Source organism: Bos indicus, chromosome 5 (assembly GCF_029378745.1).
Source record: "Bos indicus isolate NIAB-ARS_2022 breed Sahiwal x Tharparkar chromosome 5, NIAB-ARS_B.indTharparkar_mat_pri_1.0, whole genome shotgun sequence".
Taxonomy (NCBI): Eukaryota; Metazoa; Chordata; class Mammalia; order Artiodactyla; family Bovidae; genus Bos; species Bos indicus.
In genome coordinates, this window is record NC_091764.1 from 116,001,988 (window position 1) to 116,019,562 (window position 17,575).

At 51.4% G+C, this 17,575-nt stretch overlaps 1 protein-coding gene across 2 annotated transcripts in view; it reads right to left on the bottom strand.

Moving 5' to 3' along the window:
• Positions 1 to 1,580, bottom strand: part of PHF21B (PHD finger protein 21B) — an 89,009-nt gene extending 87,429 nt beyond the window's left edge. The window contains exons 1-2 of one of the 2 annotated variants that reach the window (XM_019961952.2): positions 1,141 to 1,580; positions 193 to 258 (exon numbers count right to left, since the gene is read on the bottom strand). In XM_019961952.2, the coding sequence (XP_019817511.2) occupies positions 193 to 258; positions 1,141 to 1,194 (120 nt within the window). In that variant the 5' untranslated portion in view covers positions 1,195 to 1,580. Of the gene's footprint in view, positions 1 to 192; positions 259 to 418; positions 700 to 1,140 lie in introns of those variants that run through there. The other variant, XM_070790565.1, reaches the window with a different exon arrangement.
• Positions 1,581 to 17,575: the final 15,995 nt, after the last annotated feature.

Sequence of the window (17,575 nt, forward strand, 5' to 3'; positions counted from 1 at the left end):
AAGACCCTGGCCTCTTCTTCCCAGAAGCAGGGGGTGGGCGGGTAACTTTGAAGATCGCAGAGACTCCTTTGGGAGTCTGAGCGCGCGGCGCCGAGGCCAGCACTTTTTAGGGTGCTACCCAAGTGCCCGGCTACCCCTCCTAGTCCCCCCACCCCGCCACCCCGGACGGGGGGCCGGCTCCGGCTCGCTTACTTGTTTGTCGCTGAGCGCGGCGATCCGCGGTTGCCGCTCGTGCAGCTGTTTCTTGAGGTCGCCGTTCTGCGGAAACACGGAGGCGCGGGCTCAGGCCAGCCGCCCCGGGGTGGGGGGGTCCAGTGTGCCCGGGGCTCCGCGGGGCCGCCGCCCCCTCCCCGCCCGAGTTCCCCGGGCCGCGTCCCGCACGCGAGGCGGCCGGGCAGTGCCGCGCGGGGCCGCTTACCTGTGGCTGCCGCCTCATCGGGGCAGCTCGCGGGGCGGGGCGGGGGCCGCGGCCACCCGGCGGCGCGCCCCGAGCCGTGCAAGTTTGCAGGCCCGGGTGCGTGTGCGAGGGAGTGTGAGTGTGTGCCGGGGGGAGGGGGGAGGAACAAAGAGCCAAGTAAACACGGCGAGTCCGTGTCGAGCAAAGCTCATAAATATTCAAGTCGCGTCCTAATCTCCCCAACACATACACACACACGCGCGCGCGCGCGCGCGCCGCAACACCGCCCGGGCTCCGGCCGCCGAGCCGCTGCTCGCCCAAGCAACTATCGCCAAAACTACTTTCGCAAACTGTACAGCATTGCACCCGGGGGGTGGGGGCGGAGGGAGTGGGCGTACACACTCACACTCACACACACACACAACCGGGCAAGCGCACGCAGGGGGCCCTCTCCCGGGACCCTCGTCCTGCAGATCCTGCCCGAGAAAGAGAAGACACTGGGTTCGGGTCCCAAGCGCCCCCGATCCCTCAAACTGTGCTGGACTGCACGAAACGGAGGGGGGCGGCGCAGAGGGGAAGCCCAAAGGGGAGTCCGTTCATGTACACACTCCCCCGATCCCTGGGGCAGCAGGCTTAAAGGAGGGGGCCTCTCCAGCTCTGCGCGCCCTGCGACGAAGAAGAGGACGCCGGGCTCCGGACCCCGAACCCCGGGCCCCCGAGGCCAGCAGCCCCCGACCGCCTACCTGGTGGCGCGCAAGTTCCACGGCGAGCGCCTCGGGCCGGCTCTGCAGCTCCATCTCGGCAACTTGGGCAGCACTTTGCGCTCACTTTGGCCCCGGCTCCCGGGGAGTTGCGCGGCTCCGCGGGGGTCGGGCGGACGCGAGCGGATCGGGTCTCCTCGGATGGTGCGGGGGTCGCCGGGGGTGGACACGAGCCCCCTCCCCCACGGACGAAAAGGGAGGGAGGGGGGTCTGGAGACGGGGGAAAGGCGGCCGCGCGCCCCCTCAACTCCTCAGGCAGCCCGGCAAGTTGCTCCGAGTTCCCGGGCTGCGGGCGCGGCCCGGCGCATGGCCCCCCCGACCCCCGGCCCCGGCGCCGGGAGCCCCCGCGCAGCCCCCGCGCGAGCTGCCAGGAGGCAGGGACTATATTTCCTCCGGCGCGCGCCTGGATCTCGCTGGGGCCTCGGCAAAGTTGTGCCTCGGCACGATGCTAATTCGGGCAGTGCCCGGATGCAGCGGGCCGGGGCGGCGGGGGGCGGGGCCCGAACACGAGCCCGCCCCTGCACGGCTCCGCCCACTGGCCTCGCCCCGCCCCCAGCCGCCCCTACCCCGCCCCGCCCGCGCTTGCGCACTGCCGCCCCGCCGCGACCCGGCGCCGGGATCGCCGAACAAAAGTGGCTCCTGGCGGCTCCCCGGGCCGCTCCTCTTCTTCTCCGCCCCCACCTCCAGCCAAACCTGCGGGAAACGGGACGCCCACCATGTCATCCCGGGGTCGGGGACACTTTCCGATGGGACGGGAGATGGCCCACTTTCCCATTCCTGGTCTCCTCTGGCTCTCGCCTCATCCCTCTTTGCCCGTCTTTTCCTACTTCATTTAAGTTGTCTTCCATCCACTCCTGCCCCCTGTACATTAAGCGCGGCCACTCTGGAGATTAATTTAGTCATGTCTCCACCGCCTGATAGCCACCGTGTTGTTTAAACAGTCTGAAAATTGATCTCTTGACTGTGCCTTTAATGATTTTTTTTTTTACACTCACAATTAAACTCTCAACAGATGTCATTGGAATTTTTTAAGACTGGTGTTAAAATTCGTAGACGTGCCCGGTCAATGTGACATGAAACAATTACAACCACAGCTGCGAAGATCGCATTTTAGAACTCCCAGCCCCGCAGCCAGGAGGTTGACGTCTCTGAGTGGACACAGCATCGTGGAGTTACCATCTTCATCAATTAACGTTGGAAACCTTTGTGTCGTGTTGGTAGCATCCTACTATGTTTGAGAGAAGCTGGGGAGAAATGGTGCAACCATATTACTCAAACTAAACTGTTAAACGTTTACACTGATGAATTACTGTAGGTTCGGATTCCTCTGCAGCACACAAAATACCCCAGCGAACGCAGGCAACAAATGCCCCTTTCAGCATATGCCAACATGCCGCTCCCTTGCTTCTACTGTCAGCAGAAGTTGTTGGAATTTTTTTTCAAGTCAGGACCCTAAGGTCCTTCTGGCCTCCTATTCAGGGCATTTGGCGGTGACTTCTGTGCTTGTTGGGCCTTGAAAGAGTGGGGGCTTCTTCTCCCCGACCCCAGCACTAGCCTTTAGGAGGCCCTTAAGTGAGGAATCGCTGTGATTACTTTGTGAGCTTTGCTGAAGACTCACAAAACTATGGCCTGTCCTAAGTACCATCATGGGTTTGGTCGAGCAGGGCTCACCAATGCAATCCAAAAAGGCTGGCTCTGGCTCCTTCCATTCCAGGTTCAGCCCAGCTTGGATTGGGGTCCCCTCTACCTAGCGCTTTACCTGGGCAGCCAGGTAAAGTGGACTGCCTAGGCACCTGTGTTCCCAGAGCCAGAGTGACAGGGTTCCTACTGCAGTCTGTAAATGTCACTGGTTTTTAGTAAAATTTCATAATAAGTTCATTGGGCGTGTATGTAATTGAATCAACAGAGAGGATGTTCAAGTTGTCCATAACCTGCACAGACTCAGGGAGATTCTGGTCCTGTTTACAAGTTTACATTATTTAATCCAAGTTATCATGATGATCCTGTATATGCCCCTCTGTCATTTTCAGAGTTACCCAGGTCCTGAGCCAGCAACAAATACCAGGGGCTGGGTGCTCTCTGAGAGAGAGGGAATTGGTTACGTGGAGGGAGAGAAACTTAGCAGGAATCATTGGCAGCTGCTGCAGACGCACTTTACCCTGAAAGTGACCAGCACGCGAGCCCACCCTCCCTGGGCCCATGTTACGCTCTGTATCGGAATGCCCTTTCTCTCAAAACCCACCTTTTAAATTCCTCTTGGTCCTCCAAGATTGACTTCAAACACTGCCTTTTCTGTGAAATTCTAACTTCTACACATCAGTTCTTTACTCCTCCCTCTAGAAACTCACCATGAAGAACTTATGTACAAGGGGGACTTCTGCCCCATAATCGAGGTCATGGCTTCCCTGCTGTGGCCTGAGCTGAACCTGAGCCTGGCTTGTGGGCAGAACACAGTACAATAAGCCCCTACTTAAGAACCTTCACGGTGTGAACTTTCAAAGAGGTGAACATGCATTCCATCAACATCAGGAATGAGCAAAATTGCAGCTTGCCCTCTGTCTCCTTCCCCAGGTGGCTCAGTGGTAAAGAATCCACCTGCTAATGTAAGAGACACAAGAGACCTGGATTTGATCCCTGGGTCAGGAAGATTCCCTGGAGAAAGAAATGGCAACCCATTCCAGTGTTCTTGCCTGGGAAATCCCATGGACAGAAGAGCCTGGCAGGCAACAGTCCATGGGCTCTCAAAGACTTGGACACAACACAAGCCTCTGTCTCCTATTGCTGAAGATCCTTCAGCTCCACCATCTTACTCTTCTTGACTGTTCGATGCCAGCCCCTGTGTGCCAGCTGTTGTGCTGTACTACTGTACTTTTCAAGGTACTGTACTGAAAGATTAAAAATGCTGTCTTTATTTTTGTTTGTTTTTTATGTATTATTTGTTTGATAAGCATTATCAACCTGTTACAGTACAGTACTATGTAGCCGATTGTGTTAGTTGGGTACCTAGGCTAACTTTGTTCGACTTACTAACAAATTGGACTTACAGACATGCTCTTGGAACATAACTCATTCATGTGTACAGGACTGACTGTATATGGATATTGAAGGGAGGAAGAGAGAGTAGGGGCTAGAGCCAAACAGATGCTTCCCTGATGAATAAGTGAGTGAGGGGATGAGTGAATGAATGAATGCTAAAAGGGAGATGTGCTTAGTTTCTCAGTTGTGTCTGACTCTTGCGACCCCATGGACTATAGCCTACCAGGCTCCTCCATCCATGGGACTCTCCAGGCAAGAATACTGGAGTGGGTTGCCATTTCCTTCTCCAAAAGGGAGATACATTTCATTTTTGGAAACGTGGGCTATTAACCATGACCACAGACATGAGCAGTGTTTGCAGTTCAACCCGGCATCCAGATGTCTCTTCACTTGCATTGTGGTCAAGTGTACTGGGCACCTGAACAGGAGCTTGGCTATCTGGGTTTGAGACTTGGGTCTACTCCTTAAGAGCCTCCAAGCTTCGGCAACTTTCTCAACGTCTCCTAGCCTTCGTAACCACAGCTTACCCCCAGACCCACTCAGTTTCTCCTGGCCCTGGATGTTGGCTGCTTGCTCACTGAAGAGCCCCAATCACAGCCCCCACCCCTTAACTGGCCTTAAAGTGAGAAAACAAAGAGAAATTAAGGCAACAATCCCATTCACCATTGCAACAAAAAGAATAAAATACTTAGGACTATATCTACTGAAAGAAACAAAAGACCTATATATAGAAAACGCTGATGAAAGAAATCAAAGGGGACACAAATAGATGGAGAAATATACCATGTTCATGGGTTGGAAGAATCAATATAGTGAAAATGAGTATACGACTCAAAGCAATCCATAGATTCAATGCAATCCTTATCAAGCTACCAATGGTATTTTTCACAAAACTAGAACAAAAATTTCATAATTTGTATGGAAATACAAAAAGTCTCGAATAGCCAAAGCAGTCTTGAGAAAGAAGAATGGGCCTGGAGGAATCAACCTGCCTGACTTCAGGCTCTACTACAAAGCTACAGTCATCAAGACAGTATGGTACTGGCACAAAGACAGAAATATAAATCAATGAAACAAAATAGAAAGCCCAGAGATAAATCCACTCACCTATGGACACCTTATCATTGACAAAGGAGGCAAGAATATACAATGGAGAAAAGACAATCTCCTTAACAAGCAGTGGTGGGAAAACTGGTTAACCTCTTGTAAAAGAATGAAACTAGAACACTTTCTAACACTATACACAAAAATAAACTGAAAATGGATTAAAGTTCTAAACGTAAGACCAGAAACTAAAAATCTCCTAGAGGAAAACATAGGCAAAAAACTCTCTGACATAAATCACAGCAGGATCCTCTATGACCCACCTCCCAGAGTAATGGAAATAAAAGCAAAAATAAACAATTGGGACCTAATTAGACTTAAAAGCTTTTGCACAATGAAGGAAACTATAAGCAAGGTGAAAAGACGGCCTTCAGAATGGGAGAAAAATAATAGCAAACGAGGCAACTGACAAATAATTAATCTCAAAAATATACAAGCAACTCCTGCAGCTCAATTCCAGAAAAATAAACAACCCAATCAAAAAATGGGTCAAAGAACTAAACAGACATTTCTCCAAGGAAGACATACAGATGGCTAACAAACACATGAAAAGCTGCTCAACATCACTCATTATCAGAGAAGTGCAAATCAAAACCACAGTGAAGGTACCATCTTATGCCGGTCAGAATGGCTGCTATCCAAAAATCTACAAACAATAAATGCTGGAGAGGGTGTGGAGAAAAGGGAACCCTCTTACACTGTTGGTGGGAATGCACACTAGTACAGCCACTATGGAGAACGGTGTGGAGATTCCTTAAAAAAACTGGAAATAGAACTGCCGTATGACCCAGCAATCCCACTGCTGGGCATACACACCGAGGAAACCAGAACTGAAAGAGACACGTGTACCCCAATGTTCATCGCAGCACTGTTTATAATAGCCAGGACATGGAAGCAACCTAGATGTCCATCAGCAGATGAATGGAGAAGAAAGCTGTGGTACATATACACAATGGAATATTACTCAGCCATTAAAAAGAATACATTTGAATCCATTCTAATGAGGTGGATGAAACTGGAGCCTATTATACAGAGTGAAGTAAAACAGAAAGAAAAACACCAATACAGTATACTAACGCATATATATGGAATTTAGAAAGATGGTAATGATAACCCTATATGTGAGACAGCAAAAGAGACACAGATGTATAGAACAGACTTTTGGACTCTGTGGGAGAAGGCGAGGGTGGGAAGATCTGAGACAATAGCACTGAAACATGTATATTATCATATATGAAACAGATAGCCAGTCCAGGTTTGATGCATGAGACAGGGTGCTCAGGGCTGGTGCTGAGCACCCCAGAGGGATGGGATGGGAGGGACGTGGGAGGGGGGTTCAGGATGGGGGACACATGTACACCCGTGGCTGATTCATTTCAATGTATGGCAAAAACCACTACAATATTGTAAAGTAATTAGCCTCCAAATAAAATAAATAAATTAAACAAACAAACAAACAAAAATAAAGTGAGGGCTGGCCTTCAGCACAGCCTCCTCTGTCCCGTGCTGAACACAGGACAAGCTGCAGTGTTTCTATCACCATGTTGTCCAACCCTGGGAACCCCAGGTAACCCGCAGCTCCTGCCTCTTCTGGCTTTTTTTTTTTTTTCAGTTTGAAACAATTTATTAAAACATGAAAACATTTCCAGGAAAAGATCCAATTTGGAAAATGAAAAATGCAACCCATGGTAAGGAAAATACAAGTCATACACTGAACAGAGGAAAACAGAAAAGGCAACCACGCTTTGTAGAAATCAAGACAGCACCATAGGCTTATAAAAGCTTCCTAAACATGTCCTGTATTATCATGTGTAGAACACTGAATTAAAGTAAGGTAGTTTTTATTAGTTGTATAATCTAAAAGTATGAGTAAATTTTGGACTTTATCTCCAATAGGGCCTCACAGTTGTCACTGGAATACACATTTCTTGAGACACTGGGCAGAGTTCCCATTTATGGGAAATACATTCTTTTTTTTCCCACACAGTGAAAATGAGAAAAATTATATCAAAGGGAAATCTTTTTCTCTAATCTCTTTCAATACCTCAGAAAGGCAGGACTTGGGAAATGTAAATTTTCAACTCAGACTTGAAAAGTCTTATTGCTCGGCATCAGATTTTTCGAAAAGTTAAGAGCTATTTGAACCACCATTCTATTCTCAAATCCTATTTCAAACTTTTTCACGTAGTGCTACCTTTATTTTGTGAAGGTAGACGTCAGTCTAATGACAATCTAGACCGAACCCTGCAATGCACAAGCAAGTCACAGCACACGTCAAGCCAAAAGAAATGATCGATCTTCTGTTTTTGTCAAAATCATATGAAAATATCTATGAACAATTAACTAGGATTTCTATGTGCCCAGTGAAGGACCCACAGGATGTTGTCTTATGGCATTCTGTGCAAAGTCTTTGGTTCCTTCTTTGCTTTCAGCTTCCTCTTCTGATTTTTTTTTTTTGGGGGGGGGGGAGGATCCACACTGCATAGCTTGTGGGATCTTAGATCCCCCACCAAGTGTCGAAACTGGACCCCTGTAGTGGAAACACGGTGTTCTAACCACTGGACCACCGGGGAGGTTCCAAAATCTCCCCTTTTCATGAGAATATCAGTCATGTTGGATCAGAGCCTTCCCTAACGACATCCTTTAAAACTGTTCATTTCTGTAAAGACTCCATTTCCAAATAAGGTCACATTTTGAGGTCCTGGAGGTTAAGACTGCAACACAGGAATGGCAGCATGTCTGGAGCTGTGCTCTCTGAGATGGCCAGCTGTGTGCTGGCTTGTGGACACTGTTCATTCATTCACAGGATTCATTAGGCCCCTGTGTCTGGTGCACTCGCTTAACCTCACCTTAGTTCTTAGTCTTCCTGCCTGAATTTGTGTCTGGCCCAGTGGATTGTGCCCAGGAAGTGCAAACGTGCTTTTGTTTGGGCCTTTTGCTAATTTCAGTTGGATTCTCCTTCCTGACCTCCAACTCCCCTTCTCCCACTTCCTTCTATTCTGAAGCAATGCATTTCACATGATTTATAACAATAATTTCCCCAGTACCTCAGTGTTAAAGGATTCGCCTACAATGCAGGAGCCACAGGAGACATGGGTTCAATCCCTGGGTTGGGAAGATCCCCTGGAGAAGGGAAAGGCAGCCCACTCCAGTATTCTAGCCTGGAGAATCCCACAGACAGAGAAGCCTGGTGGGCTATATAGTCCATGGGGTTGCAAAGAGTCGGACACGACTGAAGCAACTGAGCACTGATAACCATAAAGCTGAGCACCAAAGAATTGATGCCTTTGATCTGTGCTGTTGGAGAAAACTCTTGAGAGTCTCTTGGACTGGAAGCACATCAAGCCAGTCAATCCTAAAGGAAATCAGTCCTGAATATTCATTGGAAGGACTGATGCTGAAACTGAAGCTCCAATACTTTGGCCACCTGATGCAAAGAACTGACTCATTGAAAAAGACCCTGATGCTGGGAAAGACTAAAGACTGAAGGAGGAGAAGGGGACAATAGAGGATGAGATGGTTGGATGTCTTCACTGACTCAATGGACATGAGTTTGGCAAGCTCCAGGAGCTGATGATGGACAGGGAGGCCTGGTGTGCTGCAGTCCATGGGGTCGCAAAGAGTCAGACATGACCGAGCAACTGAACTGAACTGACTGAATATACTCATCAGAGCCCCCTAGGCACTGAGGCCAGGATGACACCTTGAAGGCTCTGACTTGCACAAAGTCTCTAGGGATCCTTGAGTGATTATCCTCTGACCTGTAAGGGTCCTTCCTGCAGCAACTCTCAAAGGAAACCCTCACTCAAGGTCAGGGGAGCTGGCTGGGAGCTCCTGCGTTCCCCTCTCAGATATCAGCCAGACATTGATTGACTACAGTTTGACGTTTTTGTTTCAAATATGGTTATTCTAAGAAGTCTCAAAGCTTTTGCCTGCAGAAACTTTTGCTGATCCACATCGCATTTCTAAACTACACACTTATTGATAAGTTGGCTGAAGAGGAAGGATGGGCTTCCCTGGTGGCTCAAACGGTAAAGAATCCACCTGCAATGCAGGAGACCCAGGTTCAATCCCTGGGTTGGGAAGATCCCCTGGAGGAGGAAATGGCAACCCGCTCCAGTACTCTTGCCTGGGAAATCCCAAGGACAGAGGAGCCTGGTGGGCTTCAGCCTATGGGGTCGCAAAGAGTCAGACACAACTGATTGAATTTTACTTTCATTTTCATTTATTTGGCTACGCTGAGTCTTGGTTCCAGCATGCGGGATCTAGTTTTCTGAAAGTGAAAAGTGAAAGTCGCTCAGTCGTGTCTGACTCTTTGTGACCCAGTCCATGGAATTCTCCAGGCCAGAATCCTGGAATGGGTGACCTTTCCCTTCTCCAGGGGATCTTCCCAACCCAGGGATCGAACCAGGTCTCCTGCATTGCAGGCAGATTCTTTGCCAGCTGAGCTTCCCCACAAGGAAAGCCCCTGACCAGGGATCAAACACTGGGAGCATGGAGTCTTAGCCACTGGCCCACCAGGGAAGTCCCTCGCCTTGTCTCCTTTATTAAAAGCATATTTTTCATTTACTTTTTTCTTTTGTGGTGAGGACACGTGACACAAGATTTACCCTGTTGGCAGAACTTTGTTTTCAATGCAGCATTGCTAACTACAGGTCCTAGGTTCCACCACAGAGCTCATGTTGGTTCCTCTGTCTCAGCCCCAGCGAACACCCCTGTTTCACTAAAAGGAGTGTCCACTGGGCTGTGGTAGAGTATTGGAACCAGGAAAGTGGTGGCTGGGTGACAGAGGAGGCTAGAATTAGTGCTTGCAGAGGGCTTTCAAGTGCCTGCCCTGACTTGGTGTGTTAGGTACATTATTTGATTGTCTCTTCATAATAGCCCAGGGAAATCGGGACATGATGCCCCATTTACAGATGGGAAAACTGAGGTGCAATGATGTGAAGTCACCCAGTCAGCTCTCTTGTGTGTTGGGAGCCCTGTATTTGAACCCCGTCTGATAAGGAAGCCCCGAAGGAAGACTTTCAGGACCCCCAATGGGAGGAGCGGGCACTGAGCAGCGGGAACCTGCAAGCCTGTGGTGATCTGGGAGGTGTGGACCCCGTCTCATGTCCCCAGTGAAGCATCTCTGTACCACCTCCCAGGACGAAGTTCTCTGGGAAGGACAGAGTGGAGAGGTGATAACTGGCCATCTAAGAAACCAGTTTCAAGGCCTGGAAGGTGCCCACAGTCTCCTGGTTTCACTTCTGGGAGTTTGAGGGGGGCTTCCCTGTTGGCTCAGATGGTAAAGAATCCGCCTGCAATGCAGGAGACCTGAGTTTGATCTCTGGGTTGGGAAGATCCCCTGGAGGAAGAAATGGCAACTCATTCCAGTACTCTTGCCTGGAGAATCCCGTGGACAGAGGAGCCTGGCAAACTACAGTCCATGGGGTTGCAAAAAGTTGGACACGACTGAGTGACTTTCACGTCACACTTCACTTGGTAAAAATGGTTGAGGTGGCATCAAATGGAAAGTGGCCGGGGAAGGACAGAGACCCCACCCCCGGGTGGGTCCCAGAAGGCCCGGAGCCTCACTGTGGGTGCCCTAAAGGCAAATTCCACCCCCAGCGGGAGTCGAGTCTCAGGCCCACCTGAGAGTGCTTCTGTCTCAGAGCTTCTATCATCGGCGTCCGTCCTAATTAGTACTCTGACACCCACACCTTCAGAGGCTCTAGGTCAGCTGTGTGGTTCCTGTTGGAGACCACGGCGGTGTGCTGCTTGTGCGTGAAGGATGCGTTTATAAGGAGGAAGGGAACACACAGCGTGAGGGGTGGGCAGGAAGGGGACAAGCCCCTGGTCTCTCTCACCTTTGCACCCGGGAGCCCCAACAAACCCAAGAGTGGAACTGGTTCTCTGGTTTCCTCTCTCATTTGGTGACAGCTTTTGAAAATCATTTGTTAACATTGAGTGCAGTCTTTCTCCAGTTGCAAAGAGCCGGGCGCACTCTCTAGCTGCAACGCAAGTGTTTCTGTCTCAGTGGCTTCTCTTGCGGAGCGCAGGCTGGGGAGCAGGGCTCAGTACCTGTGGCTTAGGTGCTCCATATGCCCGGCACTGGCAGGTGGATTCTTAACCACTGGGCCACTGGGGAAGTCCCCGGTGATGGTTTTACTTCCAGACTTCCAAGCCAGCAGTGATTCTGAGCCTGGAACCTTTCTGCAGAGCAAGACTGGAAGTTATTTTTCACTTGTCTGACCCCGAGTCTGGTTGCTCTCTCCATGCACAACCCGAAGTGCACCCAGGGGAGTGAGGGGTGATTACTGGGGAACAGAGTGAGAAAGGGCTGGGCCCTGCTCCACGTGACGGAGGTTGTGTGGGAGGAACGACACCGCCAGCCCGCCACCCCACAGGAGGTTCCAGAAGAGACGCTGGAAGGGGCATTCGCAGGGTGGGGAGCGCCGAGGAGGGAGCCCCTCTCCCCACTGCTGGTTTCACACTCTGTCATTTCATTGGCCCCCTCAAGACCCTGGGGTGGGAGTGGGGAAATTGCTATCACCTCCACTATACATGGGGAAGTGCAGTTCAGTTCAGTTCAGTTCAGTTGCTCACTCATGTCCAACTCTTGCGACCCCATGGACTACAGCACCAGGCCTCCCTGTCCATCACCAACTCCTGGAGTTTACCCAAACTCATGTCCATTGAATCGGTGATGCCATCCAACAATCTTGTCCTCTGTCATCCCCTTCTTCTCCCGCCTTCAATCTTTCCCAGCATCAGGGTCTTTTCAGATGAGCCAGTTCTTTGCATGAGGTGGCCAAAGTATTGGAGTTTCAGCTTCAACATCAATCCTTCCAATGAATATTCAGGACTGATCTCCTTTAGGATGGACTGGTTGGATCTCCTTGCAGTCCAATGGACTCCCAAGAGTCTTCTCCAATACCACAGTTCAAAAGCATGGGGAATACATGGTGGGGAAGCTGAGGCTCAAAGCAGCTGGATCATTTAGAAGTCACCTAGTTGGTAGATGTCAGTGAGGATTGAGATCCTTGAGTCTGAGCTCTGTTGCTTTCCAGTTGCAGCTCTGGGGGCAGGGCCTCGCAGGGCAAGGTCCCCAGTGAGCCCTGGAGTGGAGGCAGGAGTGCACATGTAGGTGTGAACACAGGCGTGCTGGGAGAGGGGAGAGGTGGTAGCTTAGCTTGGGTTTGAGCCAGAAGCTGGCCCTGAACTAGGATTACCATGAAGAAGTTGAGCCGGGAGGTGATACTCCGGAGATGATCCCCGGAAGTGCCTGTGGGGCGTGGGTAGGAAGCTCAAACCAGGTGACTTAAGGAGCGAGAACAGGGTGAGCCCACAGCTCCCGAAACTGGGGCCTCCCAGGCAGTCACAGAAGCCTCGGGCGCACTGGAGGGACAGAGCAGGGCGGCATCTTCCCATCCAGAGAGGATCAGAGATGTACCAGGAAGAAAGGCAAAGTCCAAGCGCTTCCCAAGCAGCCGGGACAGTCAGCAAGCAATGGGGAGCCGCGGACACAAGTGCGGTGATGTTGTCAGTGTCTGCAGATTCCAGATGTGGGGAGATGCGGGCCAGGGCCACCGGTGAGGATGCTGCCCCAGGAGGACGGGCCGGTCCCGGCCCTGCCCAAGGGGAGCAGCAGGGGGGGTGAGGACGGGGTTGGGGGTTAGGGCAGAGGCCACCCAGGCGAGAAGGCTAGGACAGATAGGGCTCCCCAAGACTTCTGCAGGTCCAACCTGTGAGCCCGGGTGATCAGCGACTGTGAGGCAAACCGGGCTGACTGGCCGAGGGGCAGGGCTGGGAGGGACTGCGGGCGAGGGCATACCTGGGGAGGGGTACCCGGAGCAGCAGCTGCAGGTCTGCACACGCGGAGAAGAGCTCAGTGCATCTCCATGGCCCCTGAAGCGCTGCCCCGAGTCTGCCTGGACACTGGCTCTCGGAAGCTGATGATGAGGCCCCACGATGACCCTCTGGGGTCCCTTGCCTGTCTTTCCTGAGCAGGAAAGGGAATTGGGCAGCCCAGATGGCTGAGGTTGGGTTTTTGTTGTGTCTTTTTAAGTAAGTCTTTTAAGAAGAATTTTTTTTTTAATGTGGACCATTTTTAAAGTCTTTACTGAATTTGTGATAATATTACTTCTGCTTTATATTTTGGTTTTATGGCCTAAAAGTATGTGGGATCTTAACTCCTCGACCAGAAATCAAACCCGCACCCCCTGCATTGAAAGGCGAGGTCTTAACCACTGGAGTCCCCTGAGGTTAGGGGTTTGGGGGCTTGGCTGTCACCCACTGGCTGCATGGCATAGTGCAAGCTATGCTCTGAGTCTCCCCCTCCATATAAAATGGGGCTCATCCACTCGTAGACAGTTCCAGAGTGCTACGTGCCAGCTGAAGTGAGGATTAAGTGAGTGAACTTCCTCCCTATTGGCAACACAAGTGAGCCATGTGGCAGGTGCTGGGACAGACAAGTGCCCAGGGTGCTGTGGGGGGAGACAGAACTTGGCCTCCCCGAACTGCCAATGCTGGGTTCAGCTGGGTCCCCAACACCCACAGGATACCCTGGCAAAGCAGCCACCTGGAAGAGGTCCTGGCATCAGGCGCCAAGAGGAGGGGCCTTGAAGGTTTGGGGTGAGGAGCAGCCGGTCGTCAGCAGTCACTCAGCCACCGCTGGATGCAGGGGTCTCAGCCCCTGACCCTGGAGGCTGGGACGGTGACTCAGGGTGGAGCCCAGCAGCGGGACCCTCAGGGTGGGAAAGGTGAGCATAAGGCAGGTGGACAGGGGAGGGGACGGGGAGAGAAAGAGGAGGGCGTCCAGGACAGCCTTGGGTTTCCGGCCTGGGGCACTGGGTGCCGGAGTCGGGTAGGGTGAGCCGGAGAGGAGAGACTGGGGACATTACAAGGTCGGGGGTGTCGAGGCCCCACCGTCCCCCAAGCTTGTTCTGGGGACACTTTGTGAACCCTAAACGGCCTGGTCCAGTGCAGAGGCAGGCAGGGGGAGTGAGACCTGTGGTCAGCCCCTCTCGATCTGTCTCCCTTCACTTTCCTTCCTATATGGGGTTGGACACATCCTTGAAAAATTTGCAACCTCCCCAGAACCTCAGGAGGTGACCTTATTTGGAAATAGGGTCATTGCCCATCTCACTAAGTTAAGATGATGTCATCCCAGGATAGGGTGGGCCCTTCATCCAATAAGACTGGGGTCGTGATGAGAGTGGGAGAGACACAGACACACGCAGAGAGAATGCCACGTGACCATGGACATAGGACTGCGGGCCACACAGAAGCCAAGGGGGAGGTGAGGAGCAGATTCCTGCCTGGAGCCTTCAGAGGGAGCATGGCCCTGCCAGTGCCTTGATCTTGAACGTCTGGCTCCCAGAACCTTGAGAGGACACATTTCTGCTGTTTAAACCCGCCCAACCTGGGACTCTGTTGCGGCCACCCCAGGACACCAACGTGCTCCCCATCTTTCCTTCCTGAGTCAGGCCTCATCCCATTGTGAATTCCACCTCTTTCTCGGAGCCACCCCCATTCAAGTCCTAAATCTCCTTGATTGGAGGGTTGAGGCTGGACCTAACTCTCCTAATTAGTAGCACCCCAGCCTGACTCCATCTTCCCTGGTGGCTCAGACGGTAAAGAATCTGCCTGTAATGAAAAAGACCTAGATCTGATCCCTGGGTCGGGAAGATCCCCTGGAGAAGGGAATGGCAACCCACTCCAGTATTCTTGCCTGGAAAATCCCATGGACAGAGGAGCCTGGCGAGCTGCAGTTCATGGGGTCACAAAGAGTTGGACATGACTAATCAACCAACACACACGCAGCCTGGCTTTATCAGATGGCGCTTCTCTTATTCCCCAGGGAGGTGAGTTTCACATTCTGCCTCTGGTTGTGATGGGGAAAAAACCATCTTCAACCTTGGTGCTCCATTGTCCTTAAATGCAACTACCTCTGCCTTCAGTGGCTGGTGTTTGCAGGCATAGAAAGTGAGCTCAATTATTCATTTGCATGTTCAGCACAGATTTTTTTCCGCAGTTCATTGAAAACTTTCAAGGACTTGCAAAACAAACCTCTTTTATTCTCCACCCATTCAGTTCGCTGAATGCCAGAGCAGCAGCAGAGTGCCTCGCTTCCTACCCGGCACCCACCCTGCCTCCCTGCATCTCATCTGAGCCCATAGGGTCCAAATCAGAGAGTCCTTGTCAGCACGCTGCACGTGCCAGGTACCCGACAGGCATTTCAAGTTATAATAATGAGGGGCTTGTTGAGCAAGTGCATATTAAATGGAAGACATCAAGACAAGGGCTTTCTGTGTTGTCTCATTTTAATCCTTCACCCTTCAACCCCATTATATAGATGAGGAAACTGAGGCCAATTCATCTAACAATTTAGCTAAGGAAGTACAGCTGATACGCAATGGTTTCTAACCGAAACTAGGCCAGGTCCAAGCTTGGTGTCCAACCGCCCACATCACAGCTCTGCTGAGCTCACAAAAGATGCCCAGTAATGACCTATATGGGAAGAGAATCTAAAAAAGAGCGGATATATGCACACGTATAACTGATACACTTAGCTGTATGCCTGAAACTAACATGACATTGCAAGTCAACTAGACTCCAATAAAAATTAATTAAAAAAAAATAAAGACATGCTTTCCCCCATAGAAGATGCCCAACAAATACTGGCCGGGAGGCTGGCCACTGTGGCCAGTGGAAAACACTGTTGGCTGGGAGGCAAGGGTACAGGCTTCTAGGCGCAGCTTTGTCACCCTCTGCGGAGGACACAGGTCAAAAATCTTTCAGCTGTCACTGGCGAAATAGTAGTTAAGGAATTATGAGTTATTAATAACACTTCCAATGATGAAATGAGGGTCATTACTATTGCAATGAGAGAGGCCAAGAACCGGTGTTAACGGCAATAATGACTCATTTATTGGGGAATTAGAACACGGTTCAAGGTTTGTAAATCAGGGAGGAATGAGAAAGGTAAGTATGCAAGAAAAATGTGAATTTAAAAGTTCTGAAGGTTTGCCTGATAGCGGCCAGAGAAGAATTTCAACACAGTTGTTGACTCAGGGCTAGACACCTGCTGATGTATCCCATCTCCTAAAAACGCAGAACAGGGCTTCCCTGGTGGCTCAGTGGTGAAGGATCCAGCTGCCCACACAGGAGACACGGGTTCAGTCCCTGGTCCGGGAAGATCCCACACGCCACAAGGCAACTGAACCCATGCGCCCCAACACCGAGCCTGCGCTCTAGAGCCCGGGAACCACAACTCCCGAAGCCCATGCATCTACGGCTCTTGCTCCAAAACAAGAGAAGCCATGCACTGCAGCTAGAGAGTAGCCCCCACGCTCTGCAACTACGGAAAAAGCCCACGCAGCAATGAAGACCCAACACAGCCAGAAATTAAATACATTAATTAAATTTAAAAAAAATAGAATACTGGAGCAGGTTGCCATTTCCTACTCCAGGGGATCTTCCCCACCCGCATCCAAATCAAACCCGCATCTCTGGCTTCTCCTGCGTGAACAGATGGATTCTTTACCATTGAGCCACCTGGGAAGCCCTTATTTTCGCCTAAGGCTCTCAACATTCTGTGAGGTAGGGCGTCTGGAATTCTTTCCTTCTAACCTCCCCCCTCATCCAAGGGCACTGAGATCCTGGGAGTTTGACACCTCCTCTGAATGAGTGGACGGTGGAGTTGGGCCGGGATCTGGCCTCCCCTGACCCCACACCCCTATCCTCCCCTTGGACCTACCCCCCACACCCCACCAACATCAGCCTTCCCAGAGCCTGGGTGAGTTTCCTAAACTTCAAGCCCCAGTGTCCACTCCTGCAAAATGAAGTCAGTGGGCAGGGGGCCTGTTGCCTAAGAGGGTCTCATCAAAATGTTAGCTTAGTCTCCCTTTGGGGGAGGGAGGGGTGCACTCAAAGATGTGGAGCAGACGCTGGATTCACATCCTGATGCCCAGTAACGGGGGAAGAAGAACTGGGAGGTGAGCCAGGGCATCTCGGGCGCCCGTGTTCACGGCATCTGTACGCACTTCTCTCACCCAGCCATGGTGGGGTCTCACCTGGGGGCCAGGGCTCCCAGTGCCCAGGACGCTGTGGGAACTGGAACAGGAGCCTCTTCACCAGGAGCCTCCTTGTCAAGAGCTCTTTCTGCTCGGCGCGCAGAAGGAAAGTCGGCTCTATCCACATTCTGCAAATTTCCCCCAAGGAAGCCAGATCGCTGGCCCCACTCCCCGTGCGTCTCCAGTCCCAGCGCCAAGAACACTCCTCAGCAGATGCACGC